The sequence below is a fragment of the Sarcophilus harrisii genome, chromosome 1 (genome assembly GCF_902635505.1).
Source record: "Sarcophilus harrisii chromosome 1, mSarHar1.11, whole genome shotgun sequence".
Lineage (NCBI taxonomy): Eukaryota > Metazoa > Chordata > Mammalia > Dasyuromorphia > Dasyuridae > Sarcophilus > Sarcophilus harrisii.
Window position 1 is genome coordinate 54114694 of NC_045426.1, and position 23367 is coordinate 54138060.

Genomic DNA, 23367 nt, shown 5'->3' on the forward strand with positions numbered 1-23367 from the left:
CCATCCATACCTGAGAGAGATGTAATCTGTTCCTAATTTTTTATTAGTTTGATCTCTAACAAACATTAGTCACACATCATTTAGAATATATTGTGGAATATGGTGTAAAATGTGCCAGTCTGAGTATAATTGTTGCCAGATTGATTTCCAGTTTTATCAGTTTTCAGCAGAAAGGGAGTTCTCTTCTATATAAGCAACAAATTTTGTCATTCTTTCTCATTTTATCAGATAGGTTAATCCATTAATATTTAAAGTTTAAGCTTTACTTTCCACTATCATTTATCTGTAATAGCCCACACACACCAAATTTGAATTTTTCTCTCATTTATTTTCTAGCTTAATCTGTTTCAAAACAATCCTCTTTCCATTAGCTCTATTCATATCGCCCGCAGGCTCCAGTCCCCCATTGTACTTTTACTAGTTTTGTTTCACTAACTTTATTAGTTTCCTTTTTCTGTCTTACCTTTAGCTAACTACATAATAATCATCAATATTTCTATAGCACTTCTTATGTGCCAGACACTGTGCTTGGGTGATAAGGATGCTTATTCCCCTTATTTCATTTGATCCTCACACCTTGGGGGAGAGGTGCTATTATTAGGAAACAGGTCAATTGCCTTGCCCAGGGCCACACAGGGCTGGACTAGTAAGTGCCTGACCTTAGATCTGATCTCAGGTCTTCTAGACTCCATGCTGGTGTGATAAGACACGTCAAAGGTTTCCAGTTGCATTCTGGTTGGTCACTGCTAGTTCTCCTAACAACTGTGTTTCTTTCTCCTGAAGGACTCAGGAACTATAAGCAAGTACCCAGTTACCAGAAAGAAGGGAATCAAGCCTTTGTTAACTATTTCTAGGTTTTAATGCCTCAGTGTAAAGAACTGGACCTTTTAAAAGCAAACTGATCCCACACAGTTGTGTATGGGATATTTAATACCATGTAATTGATTGATAGACTGCAGTTTAAATTCACCTTGATATGAAAACAAAATTTAGGTTGAAATGCTGACACTAAATTATCATCCCCATAACTGCAATTAAAATCTCTTAATTTCACACAATACCTTTAAAGACTTTTATGTTATTGTTGCATAAATGTTGAAAGCCCATTATCACTTGCAGCCCTTAAAACACAGCAGTCTCATGGTTATGAAGGCTAGAATATGGGGGTGGGGACGACTTGGCATCAAAATACATCAAGTTGGGTCAAAGAGAGGCTTAGAGACCTGATGATACCAACTCTAGGCAGTTTTTACATCGTCACTACCCAGTAAACAAATGCATCTCTTAGTAAAAATGTTCCCTTGTCTTAGAGAACTAGGAAATCACATTTTTAGAAGCAACACAGTGTTTTATTAGCAAAACAAGTCTTTTCTCTTCTATCCCCCAGCCTTGTTGTTTTGTCTTCTTCCTCTAGTCTTGTGCCAAGTCTCCAAAATGGGTCCTTTGGAATACAAGGTAGCTTGGGCCTTCCTGGGCTCTGGAGAGGTCTCGGAGCTTCCCAGCTGCTGAGACTGCGTGAATCTCTGCCTTGGTCTCACTTGGTCTCTAAGGCCCGTGGCTTTCAGCACCGGCCTGGATGTCCCAGGCATCCGAAGTCTCCACAGTGGGCCCTCAGTCTTGGGCACTGGCTTTCAGAGCAGCTTTGTACTTGCCCGTCATCTCCTTGGGCAAAGGAACGACAGCCGGACAGGGGACCTGTCCTTCTACTTCACAAATACATTCCCGCAGGCAATACTTTTTGGGTCCAAAATTAGCTGGGTGAGAAAGCTTCTTTTTCTCTAGCTCTTCCATCTTGAGGACTTCCCTGTCAAAAAAAATGATGAGACCCAGTGAAGTGATATTCAGACAATTTTCCTTTGGGTCAATTAACAAAAAGAAGGGGGAGAATCTGCTGGTCTGGAAGCATTCCACTATGCTGTACCTCTTCACCAATCACTGCTCAGTGTTTTACTGATGGCAGAACTGGAATAAATATTAAACCTAGGTTCTATTGCTACATTCCCAATTTATCTTGGGACTCGTGCCTCATTCCCCTTCTAAAATGTAAAATAAAAACTTAGGTCAACATTTCCCCTCTCAAAGAAAGAATAATGATAGCAACTGTTTATTATGGTTACAAAGACCAGTCAATTCGGTGACAAGCCCAGGATAGGTGGTGAGCAGAAGCCTCGTATCATTTACAGGGAACATCCCACCACTGGCCAGATTTACTTCCCTTGGAGGCAATCCAAAAACTAGGTTGCATTCCCCCAAATCATCCTCAGCCTGGGGAAAGGGATTTAGAAATCCTCTCATATATTCTCTCTCTCTCTTTTTTTTTTTTTTTGCTGAGGCAATTGAGGTTAAGTGACTTGCCCAGGGTCACACAGCCAGGAACACCCACATACTCTTGATGCATACAGTAAGGTACATGCGTGCTGATACTAAGAATTTCTTCCCAGAATCCTTTTTCCCGAAATGCCAACAGTACCGATGATGAAACCAGTTTTTAAGCCCTTGTTAACACACTTTTGCTGATAATTAAGACATTTTGTTTAGAATAAAAGCAGTCTATAAAATCAGCTATTGTGTAAAAATTAAGCCACTAACTCCCTACTAGAAAAAACCGACGGGACAATAAAAATTGAAGTGAAAGATCTCTTCTGGATTATGGAAAAAGAGGCACCAAGCCTTTCTCTTCTTTCTTTTATGCTTACATGTAGAAAGAGCCTAAAATTGGGGAAGCTGGAAAGGTAGAGACTTTCACTTCACCTTTACAGTACTTTAAGACCAACAAAGAAGAGTCAAGGATTAATGCTTAGAAAATTTATGCAGGAGCTAGAATGACTGGGAGGAGACTATAATTCCAAGCTAGATTCAGCATGAGTTGTGGCAAAACCTTTTTCTGAAAAACAAAAAACAAACAAACAAACAAAAAAAACCAAAACAAAAAAAAAAACTTTGGGTTGTATTTTGGATTAAAAAAATAAAAAGAAAAAAGCATGATGATCTCAGATTAAGTGTGCTGTAAGATGATTACTTAATGACTTTAAGTGGCTGTGGCCCTCTACCATGCACTGTAGGTCAGGTTGTTTCTGGTTTTGTTTTAAGATGAATGACTTTTCAAAAGTTGACAATTATAAAGCAAAAACACTGAGACGGCAACTATCACAGTCCCTTGTGGTTTTAACAAACACTTAACAATGTTAGCCAACCTGTTTAAGTGATCAGAAAGCCTCCCGATTACCAAATGAGCTGTGCCTGAGACCTCAGCACACGCTAGAGGGAGCGTTCTGTCAGGACCCATTATGCTAGTGATCACTGTCCATCAAGGGGAGTAGTTCCAGAAGGTGGAGTACCCCCAATGTAAGTGGGAGCTCTCCAGTGATTGTGGATCCAGGAGACTGTGGGTACCTGAAACCTGCTCTTTCTTACCCTCATGTGCCAACCACTCTTTTGTACTTTTTCCTATGGCCACCAATTAGCCCCCAAGCAACTTACTCGGTTTTCCCCAGGATCTTTTTGATGTGCTGCATGATCTCTTTGTTGCTCTTGTCCTCCACGTCCACCAGGACCTGTTCACCGGAATCTAGAGAAGAAGCACAGTACAGGATCCTACCATGACCCCTTCACCAGTCCAGGCCCCAGTTCTCATGTTTGACACCAATTCACCAAAGAAAGGGACACAAGGGAAAGGAACACTGCCGGGAAGCAGAGAAGGAAGGGGCAGAATCCAGCACATCCTCAGTACCTGAAGAAAGCTGGTCCTCTAAGGGAACGCACACCACCCATCGGGGGCAATCTGCACCCCGAAGTTCCCCTATTTGAGCCTCGCCTGGCAAAGCCCCTAGAAGGCAGCTTCATTTTGCAATCTGAACTCAGATTAAGTGTCTTATAGAAAGAGGTTAGGCTTGGCCTGCTGATAAAGAGCTAAGGAGGGTCACTGGTCCAATGAGTTGAGAGGCAGAATGTTAAAAGCCAGGCCTTGAGCCTCGGTGGCTGCTGCTGGCAAACCCGGGCTCTGGGGCCGCAGCTAGAGCCTGTGGCTGGCAGGAGAGCGTAGGCACTCCCGCAGCCTGGCCGCCAGCCCCGCCCACTCACCCAAATAAAACCGCAGGAACGGCGATGGCGTCATGTTCTTGAACATCATGATCTGCACCCAAGGGTTTTTGTACTGAATCTGAGGAATGTTGAAAAACACAAATTTCCTACAAAGGGGAAAAAAAACCAGGAAAGACTATTAGGAGGTACAAGAATGACATCCATGGACACCTTCAGCAGCCATGAATCTGGGCGCTGTTTTCCCCGGGTTACCCACCATAGCGGGAGGCCTCTGAGGAGAATTTGTTAACAAAGGCTGGAACGGGCTGGTGCAGAACCAGGGCCAGAATGCAGACCCAATACTGTTCCCTCCCCAGGGCTCCGTACCCAAAACTACATGCCAGCAGCCCTGGACTAGGGGGACAGGGGACCCCGACCCATGTCACCTCAGGGCGCTTCCTCCCCTTTTTACCTTCCAGAGAAAGCGGAGGAATGGTGTGTGATATCTCTCCTCGCAGTTTCATGGGAGGTGGGGGGGGAAGGGGGAGTCAAGGAATACTGGGTTAGGGCCACATTTCAGAATGTCCTGTCCTGTTGACAACTGGACAAACTGAGGCAGATAACCCTATGGTGGGAAAGGTGGGCGACAGCACCGTGTGAGCACTTGGACTGAAGAGGCTGACGGTGGTCCCCGTCCGCTACCCCTGCCATGGATTTGGCTCTTGCAGGGCCCAGGTCTCTACGTGGATTGCTGAGAACAGGAAGGTGTTTTCTAGACTGCCCCTAGAACATGTTACTCACATATTCTGCTCCCCTCTCAAGAATGAGTGTGTTACAAACACAGGCAATTGGAGAGAGAAAAAAGCAACGGCTCTGGAATCAAGGGACGGGTTTTACCCAATTCTTGAGACTTTGGGCAAATAAGCTCCTGGAGCTGCACAGGGCTGCTTCTTATCTATTCTTGGCATGAACCCCCAGGGTGTGTTTCCTCATCTGTAAAACAGACTCAGTAACCTCTGGGGTCCTCTCCCCCTCTGGATCTCTATCTTGTCACTCATTGTAGGTGCTTAATGACTGGTGACTTGGACTCCAAGAAAGATGTCATGTGAAAATAATGACGTGACATTGTGCTGTGGTCACTGGTCCCCTGCTCTAACGCACAGATGAAGGTTCTTCTCAAGGCCAGACAAGGTCATCATGAAAGGCAAGAAGTACAGGGTAAAAAACAACCTGGGCCCACTTAGAATACATGGAGCTGCAAATAAAGGCTTCCCTGAAGCCTAGAAGCGGGCCTTTAGGACCCAAGAAAACTCACTCTCCTGTAGTAAATAGCCCGCAAACTCAATGAACTAATTACTGCAAATGTACTTAAGTCAAACACAAAAACTTTATATATAAATAGGGAGGGGAGGACGAGAGAGAGAGAGAGAGAGAGAGAGAGAGAGAGAGAGAGAGAGAGAGAGAGATGAATGTGCGAGTGTTGACAATGAGAGATGATGCAGACCGAGAAATTTAATAAACTCTCTTCAAGGATCTGAAAGACCCAGCTCATGGTCGAGCTGCCACACGGTGCTGGGCCCCAGAGGGAAGCGGAGGGAGCTCTGAAACCTGGGTAAGAAGCTTTCCTATCAATCCCAGCTGCCCTGGAGTGGATGGTGCTGAGAGTGCCCACGGTGCAGAGTGCAGGCCTGGAGTCAGGGAATTTCAAGCCCACCAAGATACTTCCTAGCTGGATGACCCTGGCCAAGTCATTTAACCCCGTCTGCCTCAGTTTCCTCATCTGTAAAGCGAGCTGGAGAAGGGAATGGCAAACCACTGCAGTATCTTTGCCAAGAAAATCCCTAATGGGGTCATGGAGAGTGGGGCAGGATTGAAGAATGACAAATGGAAGAGTGGTGGCTGGGCTGCCCCAGGAGGTGACAAGGGGTGCCCGCCACACCCCTGGGGAGGGGGCCGAGCACAGACCCAGGCCCTGTGGCCCGGGGTAACGCAGCCCACAAAGGGAGCAGCTCCGGTGCCACTGCGGGAGGGAAGGGCCTGCCACCTCCCCCATGATCCCTGCAGGAGGACGGCTCCGGGCACTGGATCCAAGGGTCTGCTTCTCAGTGGCAGCGACAACCAGGCCGCAGGACTGGGGAAGGGGCCCGGGAAAGCCAGCTCCAGAGAGGAGGAGGGAGGCCGGCTGGGAGGCTTCCCCGAGGCCACAAGGAAGACAATCCTGGAAGGTTCGGGCCTCAGGCCTTTTCTGACCTAGGGTTGCAACAGCCTGGAGAAAGGAGGCGGCTGCGGCTGCTGCCCCTCCCTTCCCCCCCCCCCCCCCCCCCCCCCCCGGCCCCCCCCGGGGCCCCCCCGCTCCCCTTATTCCCACATACCCCACACACCTCGGGGGCCACTCCGGCTGGGGGGATGCCCGGAACTACCTTCGGGGGGGAGCACGGGAAGCACAAACGGCTTGTGACGGGGAAGGAACCCGGAGGGAAGTCTGTGTGGGGCACCTCCCCCGGGCTCAGACTCTGCGGGCCTTGAGTGAGGGCTCTTGGGGAAGGCGGGAACAGCGGGACACGAGTCAACGGGCACTTACCCTGTCCCTGCTAGATGCCAAGCCAGGGGCTGAGAGCAACGTGCAAGCAAGCGGCGCCTCCAAGCGCAGGAAAAAGGGGGGGTCTCCTTGGCGGGGGGGGCCCCACAACCTTCCTGGGGACAAGGCCCGGTCCTCAGTCTGCCTTTTAGTGCCCAACTCCCCGGCACCCAGCAGGTGCCTAATTAATGCGCACAGGATTACACACTTAGTAAGTGCCACCGGCAGGGGAGCCTGGGAAGAACCAGGGCCCAAGGCCCCGCTGCATGAAAAGCCTCAGAGTAAGAACTCGCGCCCGGCACTCTTGCCCCTGGCTGGACAGGCAGGGGACCTCCCGCAACGCAGCGGGCCCAGTGAGGGGTCCGGCCCCCGGCCCCGGCCCTCGTCCCCCGGCTCCCTGGCCTTCGTCCCCGGCTCCCCGGCCTCGGTTTTCTGTCCCTAGGAGGGCCGTGCTCACTGACCTGGCTCCGCCCCCTCCTCCGGCCCCTCCCCCCGGCCTCCCGGCCTCGGTTTTCCCTCTGGGACGGGCGCGCCTGTGCGGCCGGGCCGCGCTCACTGACCTGGCTCCGCCCCCCGGCCCCCCGGCCTCGGTTTTCCCTCTCTGGGACGGGCGCGCCTGTGCGGCCCGGCCGCGCTCACTGACCTGGCTCCGCCCCCTCCTCCGGCCCCTCCCCCCGGCCTCCCGGCCTCGGTTTTCCCTCTGGGACAGGCGCGCCTGTGCGGCCCGGCCGCGCTCACTGACCTGGCTCCGCCCCCCGGCCCCCCGGCCTCGGTTTTCCCTCTGGGACGGGCGCGCCTGTGCGGCCCGGCCGCGCTCACTGACCTGGCTCCGCCCCCGAGCCTCAGCCCCTGCCCCCCGCCCCCCGGCCTCGGTTTTCCCTCTCTGGGACGGGCGCGCTCACTGACCTGGCTCCCTCGCTCAGCTCCCCGTGGGTGTTGTAATTCACCGTCATGATCCTGACCGAGCTCTTAAATATGACGTCGCCCTGGTTCAGGTACTGCAAGGTCCGGCGGATGGGGAAGCGCCCTTTCATCGGCATCGCGGCGGCGGGGTCGGTGAGGGGAACGTGAACCGGAGCGCACTCTCGCCTACTGCGCAGATTTGCGCAGCCTCAGCATGCATCCCTGAGCGCAGGCGCCTCCGCGGGGCAGCCTGGGAGATGTGGTTCTGAAGCCTCCCAGCCCTGTAGTCCCGGCACTCCCGCCTGCTGCGCAGATTCGCGCGGCCTCGGCATGCATCCCGGAGCATTGCGCAGGCGCCGCCGCGGGGCAGCCTGGGAGATGTGGTTCTGAAGCCTCCCAGCCCCGTAGTCCCGGCGCTCCCGCTTACTGCGCAAATCTGCGGCAGGAGTTCCTGTGAGGCAGCTTGGGAGATGTAGTTATGGAGAGCCGGCCTCAAACTCTCAGCACTTCCTCCTACCGAGCGGATCCGCGCAGGTTCCGCGGCCCTTGGCGCTGCGCAGGCGCCGCCGCGAAGCCGCTTGGGAGTCGTGGTTCGGCGGCTGAGATAGCCGAGTTGGGGGCGGGGCGAGCTGCGCCTCTGGAGTCGGCGGCCGGGGGCAGGAGGTGGGGCGGAGGCTGGCGGCCGCTACAGCCCTTGGGGCGGGGAGCTGCCCCGTCCTGGACCAAGGGCGTCCTCCAGCTGCGGAAACAGCACCGGGATTCGGCCGTCCCCTTGTGCCCGTCACTGCGGAAGCTTGGGGCCCCGCGGAGCCCCCACCAGCAGGGACACCGACGCTTCGGGCGGCGGTGCACGCGTGATCCATCACTGCCTGTGCTCACGTCCCGTCTCTCTTTGAGCGCTGGCCTTGCGGGGAAGAAGATGCGGCCTCGGGCATCTGTTAGCCGGGCGACGCTGGGCCAATCCCCGAGCTCGTTGCCTCGGCGGTCCCTTGTCCGCCAGCGGCGTCTCTGCCAAGGAAACCACCCACGGGGGCCCGAGGAGTCCGGCCCCGGGTGCGGCGGGGCCCCGGATGTCGCGTCCTGGAACGTGCACGGGACGCTCTGTTTCATTATCCAGCGCAGGTCCTTTCTTGTTCCTCGCTCACTACGTACCACTCTGTGGTTTGGGCGTAAGAACAGGAAAGGGCTTATTACTCCAGGGCAGGAAAAGAACAGTTTGTGTTTGGGTTGGAATCCCCGCCTTCATACTTAGCTGTTACCTGTTTGGCCTTGGGAAGGGAATAGCATTTGAAGATCCAAAAGAGATTATCTAACCCTTTCAGTTTGAAAATGAACACACTGAGGCTCAAAGCGGATAAGTGAGAGATACATCACCCCGCTTACTCAGTGTTTAGTGACATATCTAGAACAGATTTTACATTTATATTAAACATATTTATATTTACCTGTATACACACGTGTGTGTGTGTGCTATTAAAGAAAAGTTTTATGGGGGGGTTGGGGGGGAGGGAAGGTCCTGGAGCTAAGATTTCACAAATACAGGAAAGTCCCTGCTTGAAAACTTGGCAACTTATTTAGAACTTATTTTGTTAGAAAAGGCAGTTAAGGCTTCAATTATTATTATTACAGATTCTAAGGTTAGTGTCTTTCTGCTACCTTGTGCCGTTTTTCATATTTGGTTTGGGGTTATAAAATACTTCACAAATGTTATGTCATTCACTCCTCAGAAGCTTGTGAAATCTGTAGGTGTAGTGATTAAAAATTTTTGAGACATGATTTCTGGACAATTTAATCATTTTATTAATAAGACCAAGATTGGCTTTGGTCCCTGACAGATCAAAGACAGTTCTGGTGGTAGGCTCACATTATATACCCTTTGAAGAGTAGGTGTTTTTGAGAAGCTGTAATCAACTCTGGTTAACATACTGGGAAATGGTTTATATGAAAAATTGAGGGCCTATTCTCCAATTGACAAATGGTCAAAGGATATGAACAGACAGTTTTCAGATGATGAAATTGAAACTATTACCACTCATATGAAAGTGTTCCAAATCATTATTAATCAGAGAAATGCAAATTAAGACAACTCTGAGCTACCACTACACACCTGTCAGATGGGCTAGAATGACAGGAAAAAATGATGATGGTTGTTGGAGGGGATGCGGGAAAACTGGGACACTGATGCATTGTTGGTGGAGTTGTGAACGAATCCAATCATTCTGGAGAGCAATCTGGAATTATGCCCCAAAAGTTATCAAACTGTGCATACCCTTTGATCCAGCAGTGTTTCTACTGGGCTTATACCCCAAGGAGATCATAAAGAAGGGAAAGGGACCTCTATGTGCCAAAATGTTTGTGGCAGCCCTGTTTGTAGTGGCCAGAAACTGGAAAATGAATGGATGCCCATCAATTGGAGAATGGTTGGGTAAATTGTGGTATATGAATGTTATGGAATATTATTGTTCAGTAAGAAATGACCAGCAGGATGAATACAGAGAGGCTTGGAGAGAATGACATGAACTGATGCTAAGTGAAATGAGCAGAACCAGGAGATCATTATATACTTCAACAACAATACTACACCCAAAGAAAGAACACTGGGAAATGAATGTAAACTGTTTGCATTTTTGTTTTTCTTCCCGGGTTATTTTTACCTTCTAAATCCAATTCTCCCTGAGCAACTAGAGAACTGTTTGGTTCTGCACACATATATTGTATCTAGGATATACTATAACATATTCAACATATATAGGACTGCTTGCCATCTGAGGGAGGGGGTGGAGGGTGGGAGGGAAAAATTGGAACAGGAGTGAGTGCAAAGGATAATGTTGTAAAAAATTTACCCTGGCATGGGTTCTGTCAATAAAAAGTTAATATAATTAAAAAAAAAAAAGAAAGAAAAAGAAAGGATAAGTGACAGAGGAACATTCCTCAACAGAAACATTATAAGCAAAGGCACATGTGGAAAAGAATAAAACATGTATGAAAAACTGAAAATAATTTTGTGGGAATGTAGAGAATGTATAGGAGAGTAATATGAGTAAAGACAGGAAAGAAGGAATAACACCATATTATAGAGGGATCCTGAATGTCAGACTGAGTACTCTGAATCTTGTATTCAATTGCAATAGGAAGACTAAAAGTTTTGAGCAGAGTACCACAACTAGGTTCATGAATAAAGGATATTAATCTGAAAAAAAAAAAATTTGAGGGCCTGAGCGACATCATTTCACCTTCCCTATATCTTGGTCACCTCAGCCTTGGGCTCACTATCAGCTTAATCAGGACTTTAGAAGAAGGGGAGAATTCTAGACTTCCCAAATTATTAAATTTTTTCTTATATGTAATTAAAGACCATTTCCTTTACAGACTTCCTCAGTTATCTGGCTTCTGAGAGGAGATACTTAAGTTCAGGCTCTCTGACTCAAATGGCAATTCCATTTCCAGTAGAACTAGGCAATGTTTATTTTTTTATGGTTTTTTTTTGGGGGGGTGGGGGGGGAGGTAATGTAGGATAAGTGACTCGCTCAGGATTACACAGTAAGATTGGATTTGAACTCAAGTACTCCTGACTGCAGGGCCAACATTCTATCCACTAGGCCACCTAGCTGCCACACTCTTTTTTCCAGCTCTAAAAAATACTAATGATTCCCCAAGTATAAAATTTTATAAGAAAGAGTATACAGCTCAAGTTTTCTTTGGATAGGAAACATCTTTATAGAAACAATAGTTTCTAAAACAGATTAGGAGTAGTTGAAAAGAGTGTTCAGGTAACAGGAAGGGGAGTCTATAAAACCCACCATTCTATTACAATTTATTTAAAAAACAAAGTCAAAGATACATTTCCATTTATAATTCACTTTTAATAGTATAAACCTCATTTAGGTAGTAGTATTAAGCCACAACAATATAATGCCACATTTAAACAGCATTTAATAAAATGCATAAGCTAATTCATGCACTGCAATACTCTATATACAAACACAACAATGCAAATTCCTCTTCGTGTCTGAAGACATTGATTAGATATAAAATCCAGATAAAAAAGAACATGCTATTATTTTTTTAGATGCCATCACACATACAAAGTCGATTTCTACAGAGCTGGGAGAAGCAACAGCCTCCAGCAGGTTTGAAACCTGGAATTCCAATGTAACGGCATAAACAACACTTGCTAAGGATGAAGAGCAGAGGTTACAGAAAAGGTCCCATGGCAAACGACGCCCGATGTCTGGAGCGGCACTATTTCCTGAGACTGAAGATGCAGCCTCGGGTACAGCACAGCGAGCAGCAGGGAGAGGAGGCCAGGCTGGGCCTACAGAGAGAGTGCGGGTTGTCAGTCCGAAAACCAAGGGGAAAACAGGTTGACAAAGCATTCTGGAGAATAGCAGACTCTCCAGAGACAGTCCAGTCCTTGAATTTTATGTGGCAGCAGCTTTCTTTTCATGGTGCTATGGTAATTTAAATGATTATTGTACTTCTCCTACATAAGACCCCTGCTTAAAGTGAAAGCTCTTCATTTCATTATTAACTAAAACATAAAATAAACATTCTGAGGAAGCAATAATGGCAGATCCTCTCCAATATGGCTTCCTAGGTGCTAGGTGTATGTAAATATACAAAAAAAGGTCTTCACACTTCCCGGGTTAATCAAAAATCTATGCATTAAACATAAAATACACAAAAAGCCTTGACACACTCTTCCTTTCCTCACTTATCATACCACTCACTATATGAGTGCCTTTTCTTTAAAATCCTGTTTATCGTTAAAATGGTGTCAGTCAGTATGATCAATCTACTTTTAAGGAAATTTGATATTTTAAAAATTATGTTGTCATCAAAACTTCATTTTTTGTACCTCTTTTTTCCTTCACCTTTCCTCAGAAAGAATCAATGGGATGATTGTTATTAAAACTTTATGATGAAACCTAAAATGTTGAAAAGCAGTAACTCCCACAGCCTCCTATTTGATTAGGGATAGCCATCATTTATTAATTTTTCATAAATGTCAAAACAATTCAGTAATCTCTGTGGCAATTTATTTTGTATTTTTTAAAAATCCTATATGATTCTATCCCTCTTATATTTCCGTTAGTCACTAAAATTGTTGCAGCATGCTCTTTTTTGTAAACCAATTTCCCACAAGAGAATTCTTCCAAAATGTTGCCATCTTTTTTTTTTTTTTTTAAAACTGTACCATGATTGATGTGGATAATAGCTTTCTCCTTAGGTGGAACTTCTAATTGTAAATCCAAATAACGGTATGTTTAAAAAAACAAAACAAAATACAAAAAGATCAGTATGGAATCTAACGGATGGTTCTGCATTTCTCAAGAGCCGTTTGTAGCTCCAAAGTTGAAAGTAAGCATAATCATGGGCAGTAAACTCCCTCCCCACTGATTTTAAGTGACTAAATGTAATTTGGCTAAAATAAGTGCCACATAAAAGTCAACAGTAGTAAAAATATGCATACATTTTTTTCCTCCTTCAAAAATGAATACTGTTTTAAAAAAATACATATCACCTTCTAGAACTGCCCCTCTCTATGACATCTTTTGCTTGTTGGCTCCCCTTTCCCTCATCTCCCCAAGCCCATCCTCACCAGGAACTTAGAAAACAGCACCCCTCCCACTATCACCAACAGACATAGTCAGCATGAAAGGATCCTTCTGACTGAGGCACCAAGAAGAGTGGAAACTAACACCACTCCTGGAAACTGAGTCCACATCACTGAAATAACATTCTTCATGTCTGAATCTGAGTTGGGACAACTGTAGTTGACAGTGGGATATTCCCAGTGTGCTCTGAGAAACAGAGAAGTGCAACACGAATTTAGTTTTGCACCTCACAATGTACTTCAACTTGGGCACTGAAGAAAGCAAGTTGAATGACCATATTTTAAACACAGTGAATTAGAATGCCCCTTGTCCCATGCCCTCTGAACTCAAGCCAATATCCTCTTCTACATAATTAGGGAATAGATGGACATGTGCATTCTACTGGAATAGTTTTTATTTCATCTTGTCTTTCTTTTTTTTACTCGTACAGTTAGGACTTAGCTAACTTTTCTTACCCTGGGTGGTGTATTGCGCCCCTCCCCCCGCCCCCAATCCGACCACCCAAATAAGAAAAATATAAAAAGGTTTAGGAAAACCTCCAATGCTGGGGGATTGTATAAACATTGAGGACACTTTAGCTCACATTAGCAACTCAATCATAAACTCTCTTTAAACATAAAAATGTTTGAATACATGGCTACATATCTGTATACATAATATACATATATATATAAACATACACACATATTTACACTGTACATATATATAAGGTATAAACACTTATAAAGTCATTCATTCATACACACGTACATACAAATCTGTACACGTACATAGTTGAAGTGATTCCTAATACAGGACATGCAGAAATGCACAATTTTGGGAGGCACAAAAAGAAGATATTTATAAACCTGCATATAAAACCCACCCCCCAAATAACCCCAAATCTATTAGGGCTTTCTCTCTTTGTCATTTATATCTTAGTTGAGATATTTCTTTTAAAAAGAATCTCCCATAATCCAAAGGGTTTGAAAAAGTGAGATCAAAGGAAGCATGTAGAGCTGAGTATTCTACTCTGCCAACTGGGACCAACTTCATAATGAACTGAGAACCCACTCCAATTTAAGCTACATCAGGAAATGGTGCTGTGGAGTAAAAGAAATGTTAGGGGGTCACAGTAGAATCTGCAATGGAAAATAGGGATGATTCACAGCCAGACTCTATTCTGAGTAAGAGGTCTGTCTACCAAAATGGACAACTGTTTCTGAATTGGAGCTGTCCTGGCTTCAAAAAATGACTACAATATGCACATGTGGTATGGAACAAGTCTTGGATCTTTAAGATGGATCTGTAATACAATTCTGCCAGAAGGACAAGGATTTCTCTTCTTTCCCTCTCCCCCAGCCTAATGTACTTCCCATATCCAGCCAAATGGTTATAAAACTCTAGCTCTATGAATCAACCCCATAAGTAAATTAAAAATCTAGGTCTGTAGTGTGGACACAAATAAATTATATAAGGGGTTGCTAAAAACATAAAGATGCTTGTAATAGAACAGATGCAGCTACACTGTCATTAGCCTGGCATCTAAAACATCATGAACCCAAAGTTAATTAAACACTGACTCTAACAAAACCTAAAAAAAATCCCTAAATTGGAGAATTATATACCTAACACACAACAATTTACCTTAAAATGCAAAAACAAAATAAAACAACAAAAAACCCCCACACAAACTCAAAACATCACATTCTTGGAAAAGAATTGGACAATAAATAATATTAAAAAAAAATCTTCAGAACCACAAATTTCACAACTAGAGAAATGTTATATTTACTCTAAAAAAAAAAATGCTTAGTATTGTTTGGAAATTCTGATCTTTGTAAACCTAACAGAAATCAGAAAACGTTAATTCTTTTCTTATATGATTTAGACCATTCCAAGTGTCAGATCACTGTCTTCTAAAATCAACTGATTCTACATAAGTCTTCAAAACAAGGTTTTATTTAGCAGAAGAAGTAAAGGGCATGTGTTTGTGAAGGAAATGAAGGCCATATCTACCTTGAGACTCTGGAAACAATCTCTTTCCTGACGGTCATCTGAGGGAGGAGGGCAGTAAGTGGAAGCCTGGCTGAGGGACAGCCATGGTATAAATATCACAATAGATTTCAACTTTTTTTGTACTTTTGTTGAATGTAAAAGTGTTCAGGGTCAGGTTTCTTTCGAGATTCTTTCCTTAAGTGTTCCCACCTTCTCCCTCTTTCTCCATTTCCAAATCAGAGAACCAAGCAGCAACCCTTTCTGCATTCAGGTTTTAAGAAAATACCTGGAAGCATTCATTCTCCCGGGCCAAATATCTTCCTGGTAATTTCTATGGACTGGTTTACAGGATATAATCATTTCTCCTATCACCAAATGCCATATCTTTCTTTAAGTGGAGATACTGAATTTCTGAAGTAGGTGTTTTTTATTTTTATTCTTAGACTTAAGGCATACTCTTTTTATCAGTAATGATATCAACTTCATATTTCCTGGATATATGACTGCACTGCAGCAGAATGTTATGTGTAGAGCTGGGGAAAATGTCTCATAAATTGAAAATAAAAAAAAAATCTAAGTGTTGATGGCTCTATCCCAGGAAATAAGCTAATAGCTAAAACTATCTGGCTGTTGTTAAGAGCACTCTCCATCTTGAAGGCATTCTCTTTATGAATGTAGACTAAAATGACTTTCACTGTCTAAAGACAACTTTCATTTCTACCATTCAGATTACTTAAGTGAATAAAGACCCGATTTCTCTTCTTGCTATATTTACTATTTCATAACTTAAGGCTTAATCAAAGTTTGAATTCAACCTTTTGGAAGGAATTCCTTTAAAGAAGTCATGATTCAAGAGTTTGTTTTTCTTTGTCCAATGGCCAAAAATAAAAAGGCTATAAAGGCAATCCTAAGCTCTTGACAATTTCTGTCCTATTCACTTGAAATAGTCCTTATGGAAAATTATTCTTTGATAAAAAAATCAAGAAGAACCTAGGCATCAAGGAAAATGTTTCAAAAATTTAAAATATTTTGGTTCCTTAAAAGCAGTTTGGTGAGCACTGGCAAGGAAGTTTAAAATCATGTAAACAAAGAACCAAAGCTGACTTGTTTCTTCAGGCACTATGAAGTCACTGTAGCAGAAACCCTAATCTTTCTTAAGGTTGAATCTTTACCAAAGTTTTAGCATTTGAGTAATTTAAAGAAAAGAAAAATAAATTTTATGGTGATCTCTCTATTCCATTCTTCTAATATATCTGAAGTAATTTTGTCTCTGAAGACATTATTCTAAGTTTTATGATGATCTAACACAATTTGATAAGATAGTTTAAAATCAAAACAACATAATGAACATGGAAAGCATCCCCCACCTCACTCCTCAAATGAAATGGGAATCAGGTGAACTAGAATGCCATCACTGTTCAAAGGCACTCCCAAGAGGGAGCTCAGAGCCATCATGGCTCCTTGAAAGACAACAGACTGTTCTTCTAGAATTATACCACATGATCATCAGTGTGCCTGTTTTAAAAAAGGTATTACTTTTTATGGGATACCTACTGTTTACAACTGACATCTATCCACATTCTTTGAATTGCTACAGACAGTCATCAACTCCATTATTTTGGCCAAATTTCTTTTTTCCTTTATCATTCAAAACATAGGGAAGTCAACAAAAAACAAAACAAACCTTGTCCCCAAAGAGAAAAATAATATTCTTTTTCTTTATATTTACATAATTAAAAAATGCTCATAATTTAAAAATACCATGAGATATTCCACCAAAATTGAAGTTCAGAAGTGGGGAGCTGATGTCTTAAGTGAACGAGCTTCCCACTAACAAAGGCCGTCTTAAAGAGTGACTAATACTTAATTTTGGTTGATTCTGAGCAGAGATTCCAGAAAGCTTTGGCAGCTTTTACTTAGCTCATTTAACAAGGTGGCACAGGGAACTACAGGTGCATTTCGAGGGGTGATGAGTTTTCTCTGGCACCTTGTATATAATACTGGGCAGTTAATTTGTCCAATTGTTATGAAAAGAGAGCTATTGGAATGTGGCAGATCAAAATGAGGAAGAAGCCGTACCCGTAAGGCAAAGGACAAGTGTGGCCAGGGAAAAAGTCTTACTGTGAATGGGTAATGTTGAAGCCTGTACAGCCTATTTAGCTACCTAAAGAAAATATTTGTTACTTCCAAACAGCCACCTGTAATAGCTAACAGACCCTTCTGCCAAGGGACGCAATAATGAATTCCACATTATGGGATGTTTTTTCTTACCAAAAAACATGTCTTTTATGCATGAACACATAAAAAAGGAACTGTGGTGAATCTAGATTCCCTTTGGACAAATCACTTTGCCCTTATTTACATACTTCTGAGATAATTTAAATGCTTTATCTATGCCCTATCATCTAGGGCTGCTCATTTTTTAAAGTAATAGTGGGCATATTATATTCTTTGCTTGAATCCTTACACCCAGGAGCCCAAGATGTGAAACTGGCCATTATAAAGGTAGATGAACAAAATTGCACATCAGATGCCCGTGCCCTCATCTTCGTGACTGGCCTTACAAATAGAAAAGTTACATTTTATCAATGCAGTTTGATGAGGACACAATAAAAACAATATGACTGCTGTCTGAATGACAACAGAGAAGAATCCCCAGTCACACATAATCTGTTCAGTTTAAGAAGGAACTTATCAATACCAAATCAATACCGTGATACTGTGAGTCACTTCTCCAGGACAAAAGCCAAAGACATTAGTGACCTCAATACAATTACTTAGTCATTAACTGCAGGAGCACATGATTTTTTTTTAATAGAATATAATTCTGAATGCCAACCCAAGTGGGACATCAATGTAAAATGAAATGGGAGAATTCAGGGAACTAATGCAAGGAATGGAAAACTTGGTACTTATCTGGGACTGATCAAAGCAGCACTACTGTGGGCCTGCAAAAGCCAACAAAATACCCACCACCCTGGGAAGCCAACAGCAGGAAGTATGGGCATGTGTTCAGTTACTGGATAGGCTGGATGTCTATCTTGGCAGTTAATTACTGACTAATTGCACTGCAATTCAGAGTCAGCGATTAGAACAAGTCTTGATTTTCCATGATCATATCAAGAGCTCCATCTAGGGCATTCACGATCACTGACTGTCCCTGCGTGGGCCATGGCTGTGGCAGTTATTTAGCTGCTAATTGTGCTATAGACATGCCGCAAAGAAACCACACCCTCAGTACTTTTGAGGACTCTAAAGATGCACATCACCAACATGTGCATACAAACTCACGCTGCCTTTCTGCCTTAAGTAGAAGTGATTGTCTCTTTTTTCTGTCCCCCTTTAAGTTTTCATAGAAATCATCATTTTGGCCAAGGACACAGAACATTTTCTCCTCGCCTATTCACAGGCAAGATACTGATAACATTATCAAGTGGACAAGAAGTTCTTAGAAAGTGCTCATGTCATTACCCTGGTAGTAAATTGCTAAATATTCCCAAGGACACTGTCATATATGTATATACAGATACTGTTTTTAGTATTCTTTAATACTAGTCTCTGACATTATAAAACATTTTTTTTTTGCCCTTTGTCAACTTCTAAATACAAAGTAAGTTAAAAGGTTGCTCAGAAATCTGACGCCTTGTTTTTTTTTTTTTTCTTTTTCTTTTTTTTGAAATCAAAAGTCATTAAAATATTCCTTGTGGCAGAAAAGAAGCCTATGCTTTCAGTAGCTAGTCTTGGGACCTCCTAGATGAGAAGAAACCAGGTAGGAAATGGTTAACATACGGGAACTATCTGTACATACCAAAATATCGCTATTTTTTATTTTCTTTCTATCTTAATGGTAGTTACTGGTTCTATGAAAATGAATTTGATCCACGAAGATGTGTTGTTCCCACTATAAGTTCGTCCCTGTTATCTGGCCATTGTACTCTGCAGTCTCCATCTTCAGAATGTAGGGGATTATGCTGTCTATTGAAACGTTGCCAATAAGACCAGTAAAAAAAAGTTCTTCAGTAATACTGGAGCTCATCAGCCTGAGTGCTGGGAGACGAACAAGAATCCGAGCCAGCCTGGAAGAGAAATGCATAACATTAGGAAAATGAAACTCTGGAGCCTGTTATAACTGGAAAGGGACTGTCCTTTCAATTCAGGGTCTCTTCCTCCTGAGTGTTTTGATTATTGGGTTGCTGCTTCTTTTAATGGTACCACATCTTCATTTTAATACATCAGAGCAGAAGTGGGCATCTGCTCTGTTTTTACTTATGGAAGATCCTCTTTACCCAAGCATGAATCATGGATTGCAGTGGCTAAAAAAATACATCAATTGGTGGCCAACCTTTCGATGATTAGTCTTAGTTTGATTCTTAGATGACAATCATTTACTGAGGCTATAATAAAAGCCTTTTCAGCTTGTTAGAGAGAAAAAACTTTTATTCGCCAGGTTAGATGTCATAGAGAGGAGCTAGAGCATGGGGAATAAAACTGCAAGAGGGATGGGCAGAAATTCCTAAGAGATATGTATGTATACAAATCTAGAAAGTATAGGTAAAAAAGGTATGGGCAGTGTGACCAAGATATCCTTAACACCAGGAGACAAATTAGATAGAATTATTGCTAAGGTTGGTGGGAAGGGACCTGGGATTGGAATATGGATCAAGAAGGGTATATGTTATCTCAAAGTTTCCTATCCACAGGTAGTATTTATATATTAATGACATAGAGTTATATAGTGAGGAAAACTAGGAACTAGAGGGTATCTTAGTGAAGATCAATAGAGCAGAAACAGAACTGAGGCTACAGATCACCTGGAGTGAAAGAGAAACTAGATGAGGGACTTGGGAAACAGAAATCATATGCTTTTTAAAGCACTTGCTCTATCAAAAGCAGATCAGCTAACTACTTAGTGACATGCATTATTGGTAATTCAATTTTTCAAAACTGGAAGGACCAGTAAGACAAACTTAATCCTAAACCTGATGCCCACCCAGAAAAACTAACTGGTTGCTAGGGTAGAAATGATGAGAACTTTGAGAAAAGTGGACATGATTGCCCCGTCTGTGATGGTTTGACTCTGATGTGCAAGTCAAATTTGGGGCTTTTAAAGGTTCAGAGGAATGGGGGCCTAGGATAGATGAAAAACTCTCAGTAATGAAATTCTAAAGATATAAAGAAACAAGTTCCAAACAGGAGAAAAGGGAGAATAGTCTAAGGAGAATGGTATGGATATATAGGATGTAATCAGTCAGCTAAGATTTTATGTGCATCATATACAAGGCTGGTCAACAAGAATGAATTCTAGGTCATGGCATGGTTCTGGAAGAATATAGTGTCCAGACTAGCAGGATGATTTCAGAAAGGCCTGGAGAGACTTACATGAACTGCTGCTAAGTGAAATGAGCAGGACCAGGAGATCATTATACACGACAACAACAAGACTATATGATGATTAATTCTGGTGGAAGTGGCCATCTTCAACAATGAGACGATTCAAACAATTCCACTTGTTCAGTGACAAAGAGAGCCATCTACACTCAGAGAGAGGACCATGGAAACTGAGTGTGGAACACAATTTAGCATTCTCACTCTTTCTGTTGTTGTTTGCTTGCTTTTTGTTTTATTTCTCAGGTTTTTTTTTTTTTTTTTCCTTCTTGATTCAATTTTTCTTGGGCAGCAAGATAACTGTATAAATATGTACACATACATTGGATTTAACACATATTTTAACATATTTAACATGTATTGGACTACCTGCTATCTAAGGGAGGGGGTGGGGAGAAGGAAGGAACATTTGGAACAGAAGGCTTTGCAAGGGTCAATGTTGAAAAAATACCCATGTAAATAAAAAGCTTAAAAAAAATAGTGTCCAGAGTGTTAAAACTCAGAATGAGCTGAGGCTGATCAGGAAGGCTGAGACAGAGTGTGAGGCGATACTGAGGTGAGGTGAGTTCCCAGGTTGGGGTGTGTGGTGTGGGGAAGGGAGAGAGATGCAGAAGACAGAGAACTGATGGCCCGTGGCCTTGTACAGTAACAGCAGCCACCACAACAGACAGGGCGGGGGATGTACAGTGCATGCTGTGCATGTCATGGCCACTGCAGGGGGAATTCACTGCAGCAGTAAAGGTCGGAAGTGGGAGCGCGAGCAGGAGAGAGAGTGCGGGAAATGGAGGCATCACAGCGCAGAGGCAGCTTGGAGGAAGTTGGGCATTGCAGTCTGTATGCCTCTGTGTGGGCAAAGTTATTGCTGGTATATTGTTTTTGTAGTACTGTATATATATATATATATATATATATATATATATATATATATATATATATATAGGTATTTTACTAATAGCAATTTGGAAGCCCTAGGAAATAATGATGTGAAGAAAAAGAAAAATTGACTCAGAGTGTAGGATATTCAAAGAACAGTAGACTTATGATTACTTTTTCATGCAGTACAAGGAAAGAGCTGTATGTCTGATATGCCAAAATATAGTGTCTGTGTTCAAAGAATATAATTTGCGTCAACACTATGAAACTCAACATAAAGATAAATATGATTGTTTGGTTGGAGAAGTGAGAAAAGATAAAATATTAAAACTGAAAAATACATCGACAACTCAGCAAAATACTTTGAGAAGCAGAAGCAGCTAAATATTTCATCATTGCAAGGAAGTTTTCAAGTGGCCAAGCTAATAGCACACACTGGCAGACCATTCATTGAGGGAGAATTTGTTAAAAAATGCCTTCTTTCTGTTTGCCAAATAGATGTGTCCAGAGAAGGCCGATTTATTTAGCATAGTGAGTCTTTCAGGACCTACAATTACATGGAGGATTGAAGAAATGGGAGACAATCTGCATCAGCATTTGCAAAACTCCATAAAAAAAATTTCATATTTTTCCTTGGCACTCGACGAAAGCAATGATGTTTGTGATTCTGCACAACTTCTAATTTTTATTCATGGGACGAATGATTATTTTGAAGTCACAGAAGGGCTTGCTGCATTTCCAAGCATCAAAGGAACAACTACAGGAGAGGATATCTATGAAAAGGTTTGCCAAACTATGAATGGTTTGGAGCTAGACTGGGCTAAACTAGCCAGCGTGACAACTGAGGGTGCTCCTAGTGTGGTGGGGTCTAAGAAAGGAGTAATTGCTCGCATTAACCAAGAGATGGACAAACATAACCATTCTCATCCAATAGCCATACACTGCCTTATCCACCAACAAGCACTGTGTAGTAAATCACTGAAGTGGACTCTGTTATGAAAATTGTGGTATCTTGGGTTAACTTCATTAGAGCTAATGCACTAAATCACAGACAATTTCAGGAATTTCTGTCTGAGCTAAATGTTGAGTATGAAGATGTTCTGTATCACACAGAAGTCCACTGGCTGAGAGTCGAGGGAGAGTTTTGAAACATTTCTATGACTTACTCCACAGATTACAACTTTTCTGCTTTCAAAAAATAAAGAAGTACCACAGCTCAATGATGCAGAATGGAAATGGCACCTTGCCTTTCTGACAGATGTAACAGAGCTACTCAACAATTTCAATATGCAACTTCAAGGAAAGGGGAAGCTCATCTGTGAAATGCAATCACATGTCAAAGCATATGAAGTAAAATTAGGCCTCCTCATCAAACAAGTGAAGGAGGAAAACTTCTGCCATCTCCCCACAACTCAAAATCTGTTAGTGGAAGAACCGCTGATTACATTCCCAAACAAAACATGTGTGGATTCACTGGAAAAATTACAAAAGGAGTTCCAATTTAGATTTAAAGAGCTTCATCTCCATGAACAGGACATAGAGCTTTTCCATAACCCATTTTCTATTGACATTGAAAATGTGGATACAATTTACCAAATGGAACTGGCTGAGCTGCAGAATTGTGACTCTGAAAGACGCATTCAAGTCAAGCAGCCTTCATAATTTCTATGCATCTCTCCCCTCTGAGACATATCCTCATCTCAGGAACCATCTTTGGCAGCACTTATGTCTGTGAACAGACTTTTTCTAGAATGAAACATTTGAAATCTCCAACCAGATCAAGACTAACGGATGCACACTTGCATCACTTGTTACAACTAGCAGTGACAAATATGGAACCAGACATTGACCATCTCATTAGCCAAAAGTAGGCCCATAGTTTCCATTGAAATACTGGTAAGTCTGTTGATTTAACTTTACTTCATTTTAAAGACTGTATTTGTTCCCGTTTTGTTTCTTCACTTCAAAATAACATATATGCAGTGTACATAGGAATTTGTTCATAGTTTTTGT

At 43.0% G+C, this 23367-nt stretch overlaps 2 protein-coding genes across 4 annotated transcripts in view; both read right to left on the reverse strand.

Annotated features, from left to right (window-relative positions):
• Positions 1–328: 328 nt before the first annotated feature.
• Positions 329–7700, reverse strand: MRPS25 (mitochondrial ribosomal protein S25). The gene is made up of 4 exons (XM_003762451.4): positions 7505–7700; positions 4081–4187; positions 3481–3568; positions 329–1804 (listed from the first exon to the last, which is right to left on the reverse strand). Exons 1-4 carry the CDS (start codon positions 7636–7638, stop codon positions 1612–1614), a joined length of 522 nt encoding a protein of 173 aa, XP_003762499.1. The 5' UTR covers positions 7639–7700; the 3' UTR covers positions 329–1611.
• A 3643-nt stretch (positions 7701–11343) lies between these two features.
• NR2C2 (nuclear receptor subfamily 2 group C member 2) overlaps positions 11344–23367 on the reverse strand; it is a 115228-nt gene continuing 103204 nt past the window's right edge. For all 3 annotated transcript variants that reach the window (XM_031955697.1, XM_031955691.1, XM_031955706.1), the window contains one exon: positions 11344–19172. In XM_031955697.1, the coding sequence (XP_031811557.1) occupies positions 18998–19172 (175 nt within the window). In that variant the 3' untranslated portion in view covers positions 11344–18997. The remainder of the gene's footprint in view (positions 19173–23367) is intronic.

Coding starts and splice junctions, on each gene's coding strand:
- MRPS25 (XM_003762451.4), bottom strand. CDS start 7,638: ATGCCGATGAAAGGGCGCTTCCCCATCCGCCGGACCTTGCAGTACCTG. Junction 4,188..7,504: donor GAGCTGAGCGAGGGAGCCAG/GTCAGTGAGCGC, acceptor TCCCCTTTGTAG/GAAATTTGTGTTTTTCAACA. Junction 3,569..4,080: donor GTTCCTGCGGTTTTATTTGG/GTGAGTGGGCGG, acceptor CTTCTTCTCTAG/ATTCCGGTGAACAGGTCCTG.